The 19,803-nt window shown below is 46.8% G+C and overlaps 1 protein-coding gene across 1 annotated transcript; it reads right to left on the bottom strand.

The window, feature by feature from the left end:
• Window positions 1-1,141: 1,141 nt before the first annotated feature.
• On the bottom strand, window positions 1,142-18,448 carry Rab19 (RAB19, member RAS oncogene family). Its single transcript, XM_004661167.2, has 4 exons — window positions 18,116-18,448; window positions 10,983-11,195; window positions 9,164-9,347; window positions 1,142-1,725 (listed from the first exon to the last, which is right to left on the bottom strand). The coding sequence occupies exons 2-4, from the start codon at window positions 11,181-11,183 to the stop codon at window positions 1,457-1,459; spliced, it is 654 nt and encodes a 217-aa protein (XP_004661224.1). The 5' UTR covers window positions 11,184-11,195; window positions 18,116-18,448; the 3' UTR covers window positions 1,142-1,456.
• Window positions 18,449-19,803: the final 1,355 nt, after the last annotated feature.

The raw sequence follows: 19,803 nt of genomic DNA, 5'->3' as shown, positions 1-19,803 counted from the left end.
TGCTCCATTATGACCTGCTGGCCCCTGCCTCTTACTTTGCCCTTGAGGAAGATCTTGCTTTCCCCTCACCCTTCCCAACCTAGCTGCTGGGGAGTTTTCTTTTGGCTTATACTTTACTGCTTGGATCCTAGCTCTCCCTAAAATAAGCCTCATAATTCACCCTGCTCTGAGTTTGTCGTGTTTACAAGTCTTTGATAATATGATCAAGGACCCAAAATTGTGGCTTCACTGTCCTGGGGTCTCCTGCAAGATTTGATCCCTCCCAGAACACCAGCCCCCATATCACTAGTTTCCCCTAGAAACTAGAGTTTGGCGGTAGCTGGTCTCAAAGAACTTCCTTTTTGTGAGCCAAGTGAGGGGGCAGAGTAGGTGTGGGAAGAGGGTGCTGTTGGAAAGGGCAGGGTCACCATCAAACAAAGTCATAAATCAAGGACCACCTCTTGTTTAGGGGAGGCACTCACGTGGGTTGTCTTAAGTGGAACCTTGTCCCAGAGCCTGCCCTGGGTCCACCCCTGCCATCCACCTTTATTGTTTCTTTTTGCAGTAGGGTCTCACTCTAGCCCAGGCTGACCTGGGATTCACTATGGGGTCTCAGGGTGGCCTCGAACTCACGGCGATCCTCCTACCTCTGCCTCCTGAGTGCTGGGATTAAAGGCGTGCGCCACCACGCCAGGCTCTTTTGTATTTTTTTAACCAATTGACATTTATTATTGTTTTTTAAATTTATTTTGTAGGGCTGGGGATTGAACCTAGGGCATTGTACATGCCAGGCAAGTGCTGTACCACTGAGCTACAGCCTAGCCCTCCTTGTTTTAGTTCTGAAAGTAGAAACTACCTCACCCCCAGCTGGTGACATCTTGCAGAAGGCAGTGCAATACTGTTTGCTACTCATCTGTGAGACCATTTAATTTCAATTCAGGACTGGCTTTTTTTTTTTTTTCCCCCTAGGTAGGGTCTTCTAGCCCAGGCTGACCAGGAATGTAGTCTCAAGGTGGCCTCGAACTCTTGGCAGTCCTCCTACCTCTGTCTCCAGAGTGCTGGGATTAAAGGCGTGCGCCACCATGCCTGGCTAGGACTGACTTTTTAAAACAGTAGAGAAGTAGACGCTATAGGAACACATTATAGGGTTCTCTGCCACCCCTGTGGTCAAAAAGGGTGATCTTTACTTATTCTATGAGAAATAAAATCCAGTGGGAAGCAGCTGGAGTGTGGGGGAGTCAGACAAGAGGGGAAAAGCTTTCTCGGCCCTCTTTCCCTGGGCCTACAGTCCTGGTTTCCCTAGGAATCCTGATGTCCCCTCTACTCAGTCTGTGGAGTGAATTGTCACAAAAATGTGGCCCATTCAGGCCCAAGGAGAAGGTGTAGGTGGCAAGTGTAGGCTCTGGCCTGCAGGGCCACCAGGAGACACTGGGCCGTGTGGCCGCCTCTGGCCTCCGAGCTGGCCTTGCACGTGGATTCAGCAAGTGCACTGTGTCTTTTCACTGGGGACCTGGGCCACAAGAACAGAGCGGGAATCTGGAGAGAGGCTGTGCTGGGTGCTGTCCTCATACAGGTGCAGGTTGTTGCGGGCAATCAGCTCCTTGGCCATGAGCACGAACACTTCGTCTATGTTCCTGGACTCCTTGGCCGATGTCTCCAGGACAGCCAGCAGGCCATGCTTCTCAGCCAGTGTGCAGGCTTCCTCAAAAAGGACATGGCGCTTTTCCCACAGGTCTGATTTGTTTCCTGCAGGTGAGAGACGTGCAGGCATTCCACTGAGTAACTTGAGGTGTCCTGTCTTTCTGTCCAACATGAACTTGAATAAGAACACTCCAGGACTGGAGAGATGGCTTAGCGGTTAAGGTGTTTGCCTGCATAAGCCAAAGGATCCTGGCTTGATTCTCCAGGACCCACGTAAGCCAGACGCACAAAAGGGCACGTGCATCTGGAGTTTGTTTGCAGTGGCTGGAGGCCCTAGAGCGCCCATTCTCTCTCTCCTTCTGCCTTTTTCTCTCTCGCTCTCTGAAATAAACAAATTAAAACACACACACACAAAGAACATTCTGGGGCTGGAGAGATGGCTCAGCAGTTAAAGGCAATTGCTTGCAAAATCTGGAGACCTGGGTTTGTTTCCCCAGGACCCACGTTAGCCAGATGCACAAGGGGGCGCATGCATCTGGAATTTGTCTGCAGTGGCTGGAAGCCCTGGCACGCCCATTCTCTCTCTCTCTCTGCCTTGTTCTCTATCTGTTGCTCTCAAATAAAGAAATAAAAATAAACCAAAAAACATTTTTAAAAAAATGCAGCTGGATCAGGTTACTTGTCTGGATCCTTCTCTTTGCAGACCTCTCCATTTCATTTTGTCTGGGAGATGGAGATATGAATCCGTCTCTACCTGTTACTATGGTGGTGCCATTAGATAAAAGTGACCCAGAAGGGCTGGAGTGATGGCTTAGCAGTTAAGGCAGTTGTTGGTGAAGCCTAAGGACCCAGATTCAATTCCCTAGTACCTATATGAACCAGATGCACAAGGTGGCGCATACATCTGGAGTTTGTTTGTGGTGGCAGGAGGACCTGATGCGCCCATTCTCTCTCTCTCTCTCTCTCTCTCTCTCTCTCTCTGCCTCTTTCTTTCAAATAAATACTTTTAAAAAGTGACCCAGAAGAGCACGTAGTCTAGGGCCCAGACCTCTGGGAGTGCAGGGAACCTCGTTCAACAGGAAGGAGTATCTGTGAAGTATCTCTGAGTATCTGGGAATCCTGGTGACTCATTGCTGTGCCAGAGCAGTTGAGGAAGAATTATGTATTCTTCTAGGTATAGCTAAAAAAAAAAAAATTTATTTTTAAAAATTTTTTTGTTTATTTTTATTTATTTAAAAGTGACAGACACATAGAGAGAATGGGCGTGCCAGGGCTTCCAGCCACTGCAAATGAACTCTAGATGCATGTGCCACCTTGTGCATCTGGCTTACATGGGTCCTGGGGAAGTGAGCCTCAAACTGGGGTCCTTAGGCTTCATAGGCAAGCACTTAACCACTAAACCATCTCTCCAGCCCTTGTTTTGTTTTTTTGAGAAAGGGTCTCACTCTAGTCCAGGATGACCTGGAATTCACTATATAGTCTCAGGGTGGCCTCGATCTCACAGCAATCCTCCCTCTGCCTCCCGAGTGCTGGGATCAAAGGTGTGTGCTACCACGTCGGCAATTTCTTTTTTAAATCAGAGAGAGACAGACAGAGAGAATTGGTGTGCCAATGCCTCCTGCCACCTCAATTAAACTCCAGACGTGTGCACAGAAATGGTACACATGTGTGACCTTGTACACGTGTGTCACCCTGTTTGTCTGGCTGATGTGGGACCTGGAGAGTCCAACATAAGTCCTTAAACTTCACAGACAAATACCTTAACCACTGAGCCATCTCTACAACCTTTAAAAAAAAAAAATACTCCAGGCACATGCACCACTTTGTACAACAGCCTTACATGGGTATTAGGGATTTGAACTTGGATCCTCAGGCTTCATAGATAGGCAAGTACCATAACCACTAAGCCACTTCTCCAGTCCTTTTTGTTTAAACTCCAGATGTATGCACCACCTTGTGCATCTGCCTTACATAGGGATTAGGGATTTGAACCTGGGTCTTTAAGCTTCGCAGGCAAGCGCCTTAACTGCTAAGCCCTCTCTCCAGCCCTATGTGTAGTTTTTATTTTTATGACCCGAACACCACCACTAAGCCACTAGACATGTCCTTATCAAGAGCCAAATCACACAAGTTTCTGGTTCCAAAGGAGATCTTCTACTTTTCTTTTCTTTCTTTCTTTGTTTTTTTGAGGTAGGGTCCCACTCTACCACAGGCTGACCTGGAATTCACTATGCAGTCTCAGGGTGGCCTCAAACTCTCGGTGATCCTCTTACCTCTGCCTCCAAAGTGCTGGAATTAAAGGCGTGCGCCACCACGCCTGGCTCCAAGTTAAGTTTTCTTACCCCTTCCCAGAAGAAAGGAAAGCCCTCCATTTGGAAGGCCCCTCTGGGCCCCACTATGGTCTCTGCTGTGGTTTATGCCAAGTGGAAAAAGACACTCACTGGGGAGGCACCTCTGCTTTGCAGCAGACTGTGGGATGTGGAGCTTTGGGTCTGAGGTAATGGTAGGGAGGGTGTCATCTAGACCCTAGGAAGAATTTTGGATTAGTGAGGAGAAGCAGAATGAGTTATAAAAGCAGCATTCCCCTAGAGCTGTGCTTGGGAGAAAGGCTAGAGTGAGAATCCAGACAGTAAAGTCAGATCTGGAGGTGTAGCTTAATGGCAGAGTTCTTGTCTAGCATGCCTGAGGTCCTAGGTTCAATTCCTGAGCACCGAAAAAAAAGAAAGAGAAAAAGAACCCCAAACAAACTAATCCAGCAAAATCTGAGAAAAGGGTTCTGAAATGGCATGCCCCGGTAATGATAACCAGTAACAATAAACAGGCTACATGTGCCAACAAGTGGTGCCATTGACCTCCAGGTATGTTGGCTCATCAGCAGATTGGTTTTGCATAATGTGATTGCCTCCTCTCTTGGGCTTCAGCTGCTAGATCCAGGCTGGGCTCTCTCCACCAGCCATTCTGCCTTCAGCTGCACACAGCCCGGGTCATACTGTGTCATCAGAAAAAAAAGAAAAAAGAAAAAACAAAACAAAACAGGAATGAAGCTGGGCATGGTGGTGCACAGCACTTGGGAGACAAAGGTGGGATAGTCATGAGTTTGAGGTCACCCTGAGACTACAGTGTGAATTCCAGGTCAGCCTGGGTTAGAGTGAGACCCTACCTCTGGAGGGGAGGGGGCAGGAATGGACCAATAGTATTCTTCCCCCTCCCCCGCCCAGAGATAAGGTCTCACTCTAGCTCAGGCAGACCTGGAATTCACTATGGAGTCTCAAGGTGGCCTAGAACTCCTGGGGATCCACCTACCTCTGCCTTCCAAGTGCTGGGATTAAAGGTGTGCCACCACGCTGGGCAGGATTCCCTTCTTGAGGGCAGCTGGCAGTTGCTGAGAGCAGAGATTTTAGCAGAATAGACAAGAGATGATGCTTTGAGAAAAACCACAAGGGGAAGTTCATGGGTAAAGTGTGTGGTGAGCCAGGCATGGTGGAGCACAACTTTAATCCCAGCACTTGGGAGGCTGAGGTAGGATCGCCATGAGTTAGAGGCCACCCTGAAAAAAAAGAAAGTGTGTGGTAGGCCTGAGTTATCTTTCATGCATGGAGTAAGATGTGAGTTAGCAGATAGGGGCAGAGCACAGAGCAGGGAGGCTCAGTCATGGGGAGGGTGTGTCTTGGCCCAGTCTCCTCACAGGCTCTTCCGGCTCTTCCCCCCCTCCCCGCAACTTTTTATTATTTATTTTTTTATTACTTTTCTATTCAGCAAATACAGGCAGCTTGGTACCATTATTAGGCTCATCCATGTCCTACCCCCTCCCCATTGGCCCCTCCTTGTTGATGTATATGGGTCGTGCATTGTGGCCGGCTCTTGCTTTGTGGTGACCTGACTCTAGTATGTTACCTACTCTGGCTAGGCTTGATTGCTTGTTTAGTGAATTATTTATTTTTATTTATTTATTTGAGAGCGACAGGCAGAGAAAGAGGCAGAGAGAGAGAATGGGTGCACCAGGGCCTCCAGGCACAGCAAACGAACTCCAGATGCATGAGCCACCTTGTGCATCTGGCTAACGTGGGTCCTGGGGAACTAAGCCTCGAACCAGGGTCCTTAGGCTTCATAAGCAAGTGCTTAACTGCTAAGGCATCTCTCCAGCCCCATTTTATTTTATTTATTTATTTTGGTTTTTCAAGATAGGGTCTCACTCTAGCCCAGGCTCACCTGGAATTCAGTATGTAGTCTCAAGGTGGCCTCAAACTCACGGCGATCCTCCTACCTCTGCCTCCTGAGTGCTGGGTTTAAAGGCGTGCGCCACCACTTACTCTTATATGATGTAACCATTCATTTGAGGTAGCTAGTCACATTCATTGAATGGCTCCCTGGGAATTTGGGGCCATTTCAAGGTTAACCTCAGACACACTAACATTATTTCATGTGTGGCATACAGAGCGTTTGTGCCTAAAATCTGCTGGTATCCCCTTCATAGACTTGACCCCCACCCATCCCATCCCAGATACCCGCAGTGAAAAACTCTGGCATAGGAGGTATAAAAATCTGTATTTAATGACATAGTAGAGTTGCAAAGGGGAATGTGGGGGAGGGAATTACCATGGGTTATTCTCTAGAATTATGGAAGTTGTCATTAAAAATTTTTTAAATAAAAAAATCTGAATTTAAAAAATTATTTATGGGAGGAGGGAGGGCATTACCATGGGATACTGTTTATAATCATGGAAGTTGTTAATAAAAAGTAGAAAATAAGTTAAAAGAATTTATATATATATATACACATATACATACATACATACATATATATATATATATATAAATTATTTGGAGTGAGGGTTGAGAGATGGCTTAGGGGTTAAGGCATTTGCCTGTAAAGGCAAAGGACCCAGGTTTGATTCTCCAGGACCCACATAAGCCAGATGCACAAGTGGTGCATGCGTCTGGAGTTTGTTTGCAGTGGCTGGAGGCCCTGGTGCACCCATTCTACCCATTCTCTCTCTCTCTCTCTCTCTCTCTCTCTCTCTCTCTCTCTCTCTCTGTCACTCACTCAAATAAACAAATAAAACAAGAATATATACATAAAAAAATAAATTTGGAAAAAAAAAAGAAATTTGGGCTGGAGAGATGGCTTAGCGGTTAAGCGCTTGCCAGTGAAGCCTAAGGACCCCAGTTCGAGGCTCAATTTCCCAGGACCCACGTTAGCCAGATGCACAAGGGGACACACACATTTGGAGTTCAATTGCAGTGGCTAGAAGCCCTGGCATGCCCATTCTCTCTCTCTGCCTCTCTCAAATAAATAAACAAAGTATTTTTTAAAAAACTAGATTAAAAAAGGAAATTTAAAAATTATTTAGAGTGAGACCCTACCTCATAAAACCAAAAAAAAAAAAAAATTATTTAGCACTGGGCATGGTGGCGCATGCTGTTTGTCCCAGCACTCGGGAGGCAGAGGTGGGAGAATTGCAGTAAATTTGAGGCCACCCTGAGACTACATTCCAGGTCAGTCTAGACTAGAGTAAAACCTTATATAAAAATTGCCCCCCTTGGGCTGGAGGGATGGCTTAGCAATTAAGGAGTTTGCCTGCAAAGCCAAAAGATCCAGGTTTGATTCCCCAGGACCCACGTTAGCCAGATGCACAAGGGGTCACACATATCTGGAGTTAGTTTGCAGTGGCTGGAGGCCCTGGCGTGCCCATTCTCTCTCTTTCTCTCTTTCCCTCTTTCTCTGTTAAATAAATGAAATATTAAAAAAAAAAAACTTTTAAAAACTCCCCCCAACAAAAAAATATTTATAAGAGAGAGAATATGGGTATGCCAGGGCTTCCCCCCCACCCCCCCGCCCTTTGGCTTTTCAAGATAGGGTCTCATTCTAGCACAGGAATTCACTTGGTAGTTTCAGGGTAGCCTCAAACTCATGGTGATCTTGCCTCTTCTTCCTGAGTGCTGGGATTAAAGGTGCATGCCACCTTACCCTGCTTAGAATATGTGTTTTTTTAAAACATGCTTAGGGTTTGGGTAGATGGCTCAGTTGGGAAAAACCCTTGCTCTGCCTACATGAGGACGTGAGTTCGGATCCTTAGTGCCAACATGAAAGTTAGGTGCATCAGTGAGAGCCTTTTATCCCAGAATCAGTAATGTCAGCAGAAGGGAAGAAGTGTTGGGAGGCAGAGCCAGTGAGATCCTTGTGGCTTGCTAGTCAGCTAATCTAGCTGAATTGGTAAACCTCAAAAGTTCAGTGTGACCCTGACTCCAAAATAAGTGGATGAGCTGAAGAGATAGTTGACCAGTTAAAGGCGCTACCAGTAAAGCCTAACGGCCTGAGTTCAATTCCCCAGTACCCGCATAAAGCCAGATGCACAAAGTGGCATATGGATCTGGAGTTCGTTTGCAGCAGCTGGAGGCCCTGGGTACCCATTATCTTTGTCTCTGTTCTATTTTTCTCTGCTTGCAAATAAATAAATAAAAATATTTAAAAAATAAGTGGAAGCCAGGCGTGGTGGCGCACACCTTTAATCCCAGCACTTGGGAGGCAGAGGTAGGTGGATCACCATGAGTTCGAGGCCACCCTGAGACTACATAGTGAATTCCAGGTCAGCCTGGACTAGAGTGAGACCCTACCTCAAAAAAAAAAAAAAAAAGAAAAAAAAGAAAAGAAAAGAAAAGAAAGTGGAAGGCTGGAGAGATGGCTTAGCAGTTAAGGTGCTTGCCTGGGAAGCCTAAGGACCCAGGTTAGATTCCCCAAAACCCACATAAGCCAGATGCACAAGATGTCACATGCATCTGGAGTTCGTTTTCAGTGGCTGGAGGCCCTGGTATGCCCATTCTCATCCTCTCTTTCTGTCTTTCTTCTCTCTCTCTCTGTTTACAAATAAATAAATATATATATAAAAAAGTTGAGCATGATCGAGAAAAGTATTTGACTTTGCCCTCTGATCACACACGTGCACACACAAGAACATATATACACATTACACATGCATACCTACTATGTATATGCATGTGAAGAAAAACAAAACATGCTTATCTATGTACTTTCTTTAAAAAAAATGTTTTTTTTGGTTATTCATTTTTATTTATTTTTTTGAGAGTGACAGACAGAGAGAGAAAGAGGCAGAGAAACAGAGAGAGAGAGAGTGGGCGCGCCAGGTCCTCCAACCACTGCAAACGAACTCCAGATGCGTGCACCCCCTTGTGCATCTGGCAAACGTGGGTCTTGGGGAATCAAGCTTCAAACCTGGGTCCATAGGCTTTACAGGCAATCGCTTAACCACTAAGCCATCTCTCCAGTCCTTACCTATGCACTTTCATTCTTTTGTTGTTGTTTCCAGGTAGGTTCTCACTCTAGCCCAGGCTGACCTGGAACTCGCTGGTCCCAACCTCACAGCGATCCTCTTACCTCTGCCTCCTGAGTGCTGGGATTAAAGGCTTGTGCCATCACCCCTGGCTGGACAAGATACTTCCTGAGGTCACACCTACCTCCTGAACTTTTAGGATTTCATGCCACTGCTTAGCATCAGCAGAAGAGACTGGAAAACACCTGACCTACCGATCAGCATAATGAGCAAGTTAGCTGCACCGTATTTTTCGATCTCATGAATCCAGTGAGGGACAGACTCAAATGTGGACCGCCGTGTGAGGTCGTAGGCAATGACAGCTGCGTGGGCGCTGCGGTAGTAGCTCTGGGTGATGGTGCGGAAGCGCTCCTGGCCTGCGGTGTCCCATACCTGCATCTGCAGAAGCAGAGAGAGAAGGCTTAGCAGTCAAGGCATTTGTCTGTGAAGCCAAACAACTCAGGTTCGATCCCCCAGGACCCATGTAAGCCAGATGCACAAGGTGGCACATGCGTCTGGAGTTCATTTACAGCAGCTGAAGGCCCTGGCCTGCCCATTCTCTCTCCTCCTCCCTCTTTCTTTCTTTCTTTTTTTTTTTTAAATTTTTTTTTCTTTGTTTATTTATTTGAGAGCGACAGACACAGAGAGAAAGACAGATAGAGGGAGAGAGAGAGAATGGGCGTGCCAGGGCTTCCAGCCTCTGCAAACGAACTCCAGACGCATGCGCCCCCTTGTGCATCTGGCTAACGTGGGACCTGGGGAACCGAACCTCGAACCGGGGTCCTTAGGCTTCACAGGCAAGCGCTTAACCGCTAAGCCATCTCTCCAGCCCTCCCTCTTTCTTTCTTTCAAATAAATAACAATAGTTTCCTGGGGCTCACTGTTACATATTCAGAAGAGTCAGGGGCTGGGAATTGGTCCCTTTAGTTATCTCTTGGGTGAGATGAATGAATGTACTCTGGGGTTTGGGAAATATCACCTGAGAGCCTCTTCCATTGAGGGGAGGATCTATTTCTTTTTTTCTTTTTTCTTTGATTTTTCAAGGTAGGGTCTTACTCTAGCTCAGGCTGACCTGGAATTCACCATGTAGTCTCAGGGTGGCCTCGAACTCACAGCAATCCTCCTACCCCTGAATCCCGAGTGCTGGGATTAAAGGTGTGCGCCACCACGCCCAGCTCTCGGGAGGATCTATTTCTGTTGGATCTGTTTCTTTGTTTTTTCTTTTAAATTTTTTCTCTAACACAGGTGGGTCCTGGAGTTTGTTTGCATCGGTAAGAGGCTCTGGCATGCCCGTACATACACACTCTCTCTCTTTTTTTAAGTAGGGTGTCACTCTACCTCAGGCTGACCTGGAATTCACTATGTAGTGTCAGGGTGGCCTTGAACTCACAGAGATCCTCCTACCTCTGCCTCCTGAGTGCTGGGATTAAAAGCATGTGACACCATACCTGGATGAATTAGCCATTTTTTATATTTGGTTCTTAGTCTTTTGTCTATTATTATTTTATTTAGGTTTTGTGAGATAGGGTCTCACTCTAGCCCAGGCTTAACTGGAATTCATTATGTAGTCTCAGGGTGGCCTTGAACTGACAGCAATCCTCCTACCTCTGCCTTTTAAATGCTGAGATTAAAGGCGTGCACTACCATGTCTGGCTGATGTTTATGGTATTTTTAAAAGTATGTAGACATTTTGACCCTTAGATAAACTTATCAGTATTTCCTTTTGTGGCTTCTGTGTTTATACCTTACTTAAAAGGTCGATGGATGTCATTATTCTAGAATGACAGCCATGGGTTTCAGTATTGGGAACTCTGGCTAAAAACAGCAGAACCAGCCAGGCGTGGTGGCGCACGCCTTTAATCGCAGTACTTGGGAGGCAGAGGTAGGAGGATCGCCATGAGTTTGTGGCTATCCTGAGACTACATAGTGAATTCCAGGTCAGCCTGGGCTAGAATGAGACCCTACCTCAACCTCCCCACCCACAAAAATCAAATAAAATAAAAGCAGCAGAACCAATCCTAGTAAGCCTCTAACCTTCACTTTCTTGCCATCGATCTCAAGGGAGCGCACCGTGAAGTCCACCCCAATGGTGTTCTGCTGTGACTCCTTGTAGGCTCCGGATTTGAAATGCTGCACCACACACGTCTTCCCCACATTGGAATCCCCAATGAGGATGACCTTGAACAGATAGTCAAAGTTCTCATCTGCTGCCCTGGCTGAGCTGGAGAACTGCATGGCTCGGGCCTCCTGGAACAGCGGGGGAGAAAGGAGGAACTCACTTTATCTGCACTGAGCACCTGCTAAGCACCAGGCACCAGAGACCTGGTAAACACAAGGTGGCCCAGTCGTAGCTTTTACAGTGTGAGCATTCTTTTTTTTTTACTTTTTATTTTTAATTTTTATTAGCATTTTCCATGATTATAAAAAAAATCCCATGGTAATTCCCTCCCTCCCCCCTTTTTTAAAAAATTATTTTTATTTATATATGACAGAGAGAGAGAATGGGCATGCCAGGACCTCTAGCCACTGCAAATGAACTCCAGATGCATGCGCCACCATGTGCAGCTGGCTTATGAGGGTTCTGAGGAGTTGAAACTAAGTTCTTAGGTTTGTAGGGGTAGTGGTTTGAGTCAGGTGTCCCCCATAAACTCAAGTGTTCTGAATGCTAGGTTCCCAGCTGATGGAGATTTGGGAATTAATGCCTCCTGGACGGAGTGTGTTGTTGGGGTTGGGCTTATGGATGTTACAGCCAGTTTCCCCATGCCAGCGTTTGGCACACTCTCTTGTTCCTGTTGTACACCTTATATGGGCCAGGGGGTGATGTCCACCCTCTGCTCATGCCATCGTTTTCCCTGCCATCGTGGAGCTTCCCCTCGACTCTGTAAGCCAAAATAAACCTCTTTTTCCTATAAGCTGCTCTTGGTTGGGTGATTTATACCAGCAATGCGAACCGGACTGCAACAGCAGGCAAGCAAGCATCTTAACTGCTAAGCCATCTCTCCAGCCCTCTTAAAAAAAAAAAAAAAAAAAAAAAAACTTATTTGAGAGAGAGAGAGAATGGGCATGCCAGGGCCTCTAGACACTGCAAATGGACTCCAGATGCATGTACTCTCTTGTGCACCTGGCTTAGGTGGGTCCTGGGGAATGGAACCTGGGCCCTCAGGCTTTGCAGGCAAACACCTTAACCACTAAGTCATCTCTCCAGCCCCCAGTGTGAGCATTCTTGTGGGAGCAGGACACCAATGACTGGTCAGTTGCAGGGAGCTGCCCCTTGAGCCCTCCCCTGCCTTAGGTGTATGTGGACACTACTCCAGGGCAGCCCTAGGATTGATGAGGTTTTACAGCCATTCTCTGGGGAAAACAGTATTCAGTTGTGGCTTGATTCAGATGTCCCCCACAAGCTTAGGTGTTCTGAATGCTAGCTGATGGCAGTTGGGAATTAATGCCTCCTGGAGGCAGTGTATTGTTGGGGGCGGGATTATAGCCAGTTTCCCCATGCTAGTCTTTGGCACACTCTCCTGTTGCTGTTGTCCACTTTATGTTGGCCAGGGGGTGATGTCCACCCTATGCTCATGCCATTGTCTTCCCCTGCCATCATGGAGCTTCCCCCTCGAGTCTGTAAGCCAAAATAAACCTTTCTTCCCACAAGCTGCTCTTGGCCGGGTGTTTTCTGCCAGCAACGTGAAGCTAACTGCAACAGTAAAGTGGTACTGAGAATGGCATTGCTGCTAGACACCTGACTGTGTGGCTTTGGCCTTTTGGAGCTGATTTTCAAGAGGAATGTGGAAGGATTTGAAACCTTGGCCTAAGAGACGCCTTGCAGTGCTGTAAGTACAGCTTGATGGACTATTCTGGTCAGAGTTGAAAGACGTGAATGCAGTAAGAACTATGGACTGTGAGTGAGGTTTGGCTTATGAGGGTGAGAAAGAGCTTTGTCTGAACTGGGCTAGAAATAGTTTGTGTGAGAGCTTGCTGTTATGCCCGTGTCCTAAGAAGTTGTGCAGGGTTGTATTGTGTAGAAATGGACTGGTATGAGCAGATGGTTATGGCACAGAAAGAAATCTTTAGGCTGAAACTGTTCAACTGCAATTGAGAGATTACAATCATTGAGATTGGGCCAACTGACCTGCTCTGGGACAACGGGAAGAATGCAGTCTTCTTTTTTTTTGAGGTAGGGTCTTAACTCTGGCCCAGGCTGACCTGGAATTCACTATGTAGTCTCAGGGTAGCCTCAAACTCATGGTGATCCTCCTACCTCTGTCTCCCAAATCCTGGGATTAAAGGTGTAAACCAACCATGCCCAGAAAAAATGCAGTCTTTTGAAGGGGCCTGAGTGCTCAAGGAGTGTGCTGTTCTTCAAAGTCTGCTTTATTCCCTCCTGAATTAACAAACTGGCACCCTACCTGGTATTGTGGAGTATAAGAAACACAGGAAAGAGAGGTTCATTGAGTTTGCAACACGGTCTTGTGTTTTGGAAATGGCCATGGGCAGTGTGAAGTTTGCTGGATGCCTGCATGGAAACCCGATGGAGCTGTGAGGATGAACCGTGGGCTGCAGTGGAGACCCAGTGGAGATGCCGGGACCACGAGATGACTGCTAAGGAGAGCTGCTGGCCCCTGATGAAGTTTTCCAGGATTGTGAGGAGCCTAGCTGGAGGGGCGGAATTATTGCTGGTAAGGATTATTGGATTTAGAAACTTGTCATTGACTACAGTTGTTGGACTTGGAGCTATAGAGTTTGATGTTTGCCCTGGTTGTTTTAAATCTTGTATTAGTTGAATGTTTCTTTGCTATGCCCAATGCCATCTTTTGCAGTGTGAATGTTTATTCCATGCCATTATGGGTTTTTGGTATTATGGCTCAGTTAAAAGATCTCTGAATATGGGTATGTTTGAACATCATTAGGATTGATAAAAAATGTGGGGACTTTGAAAGTTGGACTGAATGTGTTTGCATTTTACATCATGGATGGTTAACAGTTTATGGGGGCCAGGGGTGGAATGTTGTGGTTTGATTCAGGTATCCTCCATAAATTTAGGTATTCTGAATGCTAGGTTCCCAGCTGATAGCAGTTGGGAATTAGTGCCTCCTGGAGGCAGTGTATTGTTGGGGGCGGGATTATAGCCAGTTTCCCTGTGCCAGTGTTTGGCACACTCTCCTGTTGCTATTGTCCACCTTATGTTGGCCAGGGGGTGATGTCTACCCTCTGCTCATGCCATCATTTTCCCCTGCCATCATGGAGCTTCTCCTCAAGTCTGTAAACCAAAATAATCTTTTTTTCCCCCACAAGCTGCTCTTGGTCAGGTGATTTCTGCCAGCAATGTGAACTTGACCGCAACAGCAGTCAACTGCACCCAATGATAGCATTGGTGAAATCCTAGTACCAAAGATAAGGTGCCAGTGTCTCGGCAGAGCATCCAGACAGCAGGCTGGTGGGGAGATGCCTACAAGAGCAACTCCCTGGCATCAGCCCGGAGGAGAATTTCAAATGGGAGGGAAGGCCATTGATGACAACACGCTGGGCCACCTGCAGTAAGAACTGATGAAACCTGACTGGTAAGCTAGTTTAGGGAAGATTCATGTGACTTTTTAATTCTAGGTCAGGGCTGGAGAGATGGCTTAGCGGTTACGTCACTTGCCTGTGAAGCCTAAGGACCCTGGTTCAATTTCCCAGAACCCATATAAGCCAGATGCACAAGGTGGCACATGAGTCTGGAGTTCATTTGCAGTGGCTGGAGGCCCTGGTGCATCCATTCTCTCTGTCTCTCATCTCCATCTCTCTCTCTGCTTGCAAATAAATAAAATACTTTAAAAAATAATTAATTCCAGGTAATACCTCATTTTCCCAAATTTTTTCTTTTCTTTCTTTCTTCCTTTTTTTTTTGGTGGTGGTGTGTGTGATGTGTGTGGGTGCATGTGTGAGTGGGGTGGGATGGGGGGGCCAGAGCATAACCTCAGGTGTTACCCTCAGGAGCACCATCCACCTCTTTCTGAGACAGGGTCTTTTGTTGGCCTAGAGATCACCACTTACAGCTGGGTGTGGTGGCGCACACCTTTAATCCCAGCACTCAGGAGACAAAGGTAGGAGGACTGCTGTGAGTTCAAGGCCACCATGAGACTACAGAGTGAATGACAGGTCAGCCTGGGCTAGAGTGAGACCCTACCTCGAAAAACCAGAAACAAGCAAACAAAGAGATCATCAATTAGGCTAGACTCGTTAGCCAGTGAGTACCAGGGATCCTTCTGTTTCTTTCCCCCCATCTCTGGGATTACAGGCACTTGCCACCATGCCTAGCATTTTACACAGGCTGAAGATGGGGCTCACGACCTCAGGCTCACAAGGTCAGTATTTACTCATGAGTTGACTCCCCAGCTGCACCTCATTTTTCTTAACCAGAGAGATAGTATCTTTTTTTTAAAATTAATTTATTTTTTTGTTTATTCTTACTTATTTATTTGAGAGCAACAGAGAAAGAGGCAGAGAGAAAGAGAGAATGGGCGCACCAGGGCCTCCAGCCACTGCAAACGAACTCCAGACGCGTGCGCCCCCTTGTGCATCTGCCTAACGTGGGACCTGGGGAACCGAGCCTCGAACCGGGGTCCTTAGGCTTCACAGGCAAGCACTTAACTGCTAAGCCATCTCCCCAGCCCGAGAGATAGTATCTTGAGGGTATTCAAAATTTAAACTGTGGCTAGAATGCTGTGGTAAAAATTACCATATAATGGACTGGAGAGATGGCTCAGCAGTTAAGGCACTTGCCTGAAAAGCCTAAGGATCTGGGATTGATTCCCTAGGACCCACATAAAGCCAGATGTACAAGTGCTTCTGGAGTTCATTTGCAATGGCTTGAGGCCCTGGCACACCCATTCTCTTTCTATCTCTATCAGCCTCTTTCTTTTTTTGTTTTGTTTTTTGAGGTAGGGTCTCACTTTAGCCCAGGTTGACCTGGAATTCACTATATAGTCTCAGGGTGGCCTTGAACTCAAGATGATTCTCCTACCTCTGCCTCCTAAATGCTGGGATTAAAGGCGTGCGCCACCACACCCGGCTTTAATTACACTTACTTTGCCAAACTAAGTGATTATCAGAAGTGGCTAATATTTCTGGAACCTATCTAAGATCCCTTATCTGTATTTTTTTGGTTTATTTTTATTTAAAAAGAGACAGATAGAGAGTGGGCACTCCATGGCCTCCAGCCACTGCAAATGAACTCCAGAGGCATGTGCCACCTTGTACATCTGGCTTACGTGGGTCCTGAGGTTTATATGGGTTCTGGGAAATTGAACCAGAGTCCTTAGGCTTCACAGGCAAGTGACATAACCGCTAAGCCATCTCTCCAGCCCTGACCTAGAATTAAAAAGTCACATGAATCTTCCCTAAATTAGGCTTGAACCAAGGTCTTCACAGGCAAGCGCTTAACCGTTAAGCCATCTCTGCAGCCCCATTACCTATATTTTAAAATTAAAAGAAAAAAAAACAAAACAAAACAAGGGACTCGAGTGGTGGCTGAGCCGTCAAAAGCACTTCCTTGCAAAGTCTGATGGACTGGGTTCAAATCCTCAGTAGCCATGTAAAGCCAGATGCACAAAGTGGCGGGTGCATCCATCTAGATTTCATTTGCAGCAGGAGGACCTGATATGTCCATTCTACTCCCCTTCCTCCCTTCCTCCTTCTCTGTCTGTGAAATATATAAATATTAAAAAAAAATAGATAAATAGGCATGGTGCTGATGCCTTTAATACCAGCACTCGGGAGGCAGAGGTAGGAGGATCGTTGTTAGTTTGAGGCCACCCTGAGACTACGTAGTGAATTCCCGGTCAGCCTGGGCTAGTGCAAAACCCTACCTCAATAAACAAACAATAACCAAAAAAAAAAAAAAAAGTTAAAATTAAATTAAATTAAAAAACAAAAACAGGGCTGGAGAGATGGCTTAGCGGTTAAGCGCTTGCCTGTGAAGCCTAAGGACCCTGGTTCGAGGCTCAGTTCCCCAGGTCCCACGTTAGCCAGATGCATAAGGGGGCGCACGCGTCTGGAGTTCGTTTGCAGAGGCTGGAAGCCCTGGCGCGCCCATTCTCTCTCTCTCCCTCCATCTGTCTTTCTATCTGTGTCTGTCGCTCTCAAATAAAGAAATAAAGAAATATATTATTACTGGACCATTTTAAAAAAAACAAAAACAGAGCTACACACACCCACCCACCAGGCTGGCCTTGAACATTCCTCAGGCAAGGCTGATGCCCATGAGATTTGGGAGGAAACGTTAATCAACGCAATCATCCACCTATAAGTATATTCCACTCCCAATTTCAGCCTCTGTTTCAATATCCACCTATGCTTAAAAATCTGTTTCTCCTGAATAAAATCCATTGTGCATAGGTGGCTCTGGGTACCATGCGTTGAACCCTATCTTCCTGAGACTTCCATCTGGCAATAACCAGAGCTCCCCTCCCTCTGCCTCAGTGCATCAAATTCCTATCCCACACGACAGCTCATCAGATACTTGAAGCACAGAGCGTATTCCCTCGAGGTGAATATGCGGTGCTTTAAACTGTCCTTCATATGATATTGAGTTGGCTGTCCTCATCCAATAGCTCATGAAGGTAAATGAAAGCTTATCCTATTTGATGATTGAATTTGATGTGCTGAAAATTGCTTCTGCCTTATGAGTCTCTACCCCATTTCTCCCTGATTTATTATTCAGTTTTCTCTAATGTCTTAGAAAAGACCCAATCCATGTCACCACACAAATATCCAATCTATATGCAGAAACGCAGGGCTCTGAAGAGAGAGGAAGGAATTCCACAGCTCTTCTGGATGCCTCTGAAATCGCACATGGGTAAGTAATCTACCAGGTAAGAGACACCATCACGCCACACTTTTCAACTAAAGAAAGCCACCCCACTTCCGGTGGCCTGTCGAACTGGAGTTGGAAACGCATTTCCAAGTCACTCTCTCTCTCTTCCTCGCCCACCCTCACTCCCCGTCCCCCCAGAAATCCTGGAGTTTCTACAAAGGCCCCCTTGAGTTAGCCTACAAGCCCAGCAAGGAAAAAACCCAGGAGAGTCCCCCTCCTCCCTAGACGGCGCCCCTGCATCCCACATCCTGCAGCCTTGACCCCCCCCCGCCCCCCACCCCCGTTCGCCTGCGACTCTCCCGCCTCCCTTTCTCACCTCCTCTGCAGGCCAGGTAGCGTTTGCTTCTCCTGCGGGTTCCCTTTGCAGCCCTCTGGGCCCCCTTCTCCCTCCTGCCTTGCTGCGCGGCGGGAACTGTAGTTCTGGCCCCAGGTGTCAGGTTGAGCGGCCTGAGAAAGCGAAAGGAAAACCAGCGCCATCCACCCACCTGCCACCGGGCCTCAAAGCCGCTGCCAACGCCTGGCCGGTCAAACCAAGCCAAGTTGCCCTCCAGCACTTCTCAACCCCGAGCGCAATTGCCAGCTCACGCAACTGACACCTGTTAACCTGCCCTCTTCCCTTCTTCTGCTGGGCATCCGTCCTTCCCCTGGCAACTTCCTCAATGCCCCCCTCCCCCTTTTTTATGGCTGGGCTGGAGCTTTGCGAGCTGAAAGGACATCCGCTAAAAGCAGGATACTGGCTCTTAAGTGACTTTTTCCCCCCCCTTCTGTGTATTTATTTGAGACAGCGAGACAGAGACAGAATGGGCGCACCAGGGCCTCCAGCCACTGCAAACAAAATCCAGATGCATGTGCCACCTTGCGCATCTGGTGTACCGGGGTCCTGGGGAATCGAACCTGGATCCTTAGGGCTTCGCAGGACAAGTGCCTTAACTGCTAAGCCATCTCTCCAGCCCCCCTTTTTAAATTTTTATTTTATTTTATTTTTTTAAATTTGTATTAATATTTTCCATGATTATAAAAAAATCCCATGGTAATTCCCTCTTAAATTTTATTAATTAATTTATTTGACAGAAAGAGGGGGAGGGGTGAGAGAGAGAATGGGTGCGCCAGGGCCTCCAGCCACTGTAAACAAACTCCAGATGCATGCACCCCTTGTGCAGTCGTGGGTCCTGGAGAATCTAACCTAGGTCCTTTGGCTTTGTAGGCAAGCGCTTTAACCACTAAGCCATCCCTCCAGCCCTTAAGTGACCTATTTTGTGTATTGGAAAAACTCCATAAGAAGCCACTGGAAGAAAGGAGATCAAACAACTGAATAAAACAAAACAAGGGCTGGAGGGATGGCTTAATGGTTAAGGCACGTGCCTGCAAAGCTAAAGGACCCAGGTTCAATTACCCAGGACCCATGTAAGCCAGATGCACAAGGTGGTGCATGAATCTGGAGCTCATTTGCAATGGCTGAAGGCTCTTATATGCTCATTTTCTCTCTCTCTTTTTCAAATAAATAAATAAAATATCTAAATATAAGAAAGCAAAATGGGCTGAGCATGGTGGCACACTCCTTTAATCCCAGCACTCAAAAACCGAAAAGCAAGCAATCAAACAAACCAACCCCCCTCCAAAAAAAAATTCTTTGGGCTTGAGGGATGGCTTAGTGGTTAAGGCACTTGCCTGCAAAGCCAAAGGACCTAGGTTTGATTCACCAGGACCTATGTAAGCCAGATGAAGAAGATGGTACATGCATCTGGAGTTTATTTGCAGTGACTTGAGGCCCTGGTGTGCCCATTCTCTTTCTGAATATCTATCTATCTATCTATCTATCTATCTATCTATCTATATCTATATCTGCATCTCTCTCACATAAATAAATAAAATATCTTAAACCGGTCGTGGTGGCGTACGCCTTTAATCCCAGCACTTGGGAGGCAGAGATAGGAGGATGACCGTGAGTTCAAGGTCACCCTGAGACTCCATAGTGAATTCCAGGTTAGCCTGGGCCAGAGTGAG

This window comes from Jaculus jaculus, chromosome 10 (genome assembly GCF_020740685.1).
Source record: "Jaculus jaculus isolate mJacJac1 chromosome 10, mJacJac1.mat.Y.cur, whole genome shotgun sequence".
Classification (NCBI taxonomy): Eukaryota; Metazoa; Chordata; class Mammalia; order Rodentia; family Dipodidae; genus Jaculus; species Jaculus jaculus.
The sequence above is the reverse complement of the archived record's forward strand: the minus strand, read 5'-3'. Positions and strand labels throughout refer to the sequence as shown.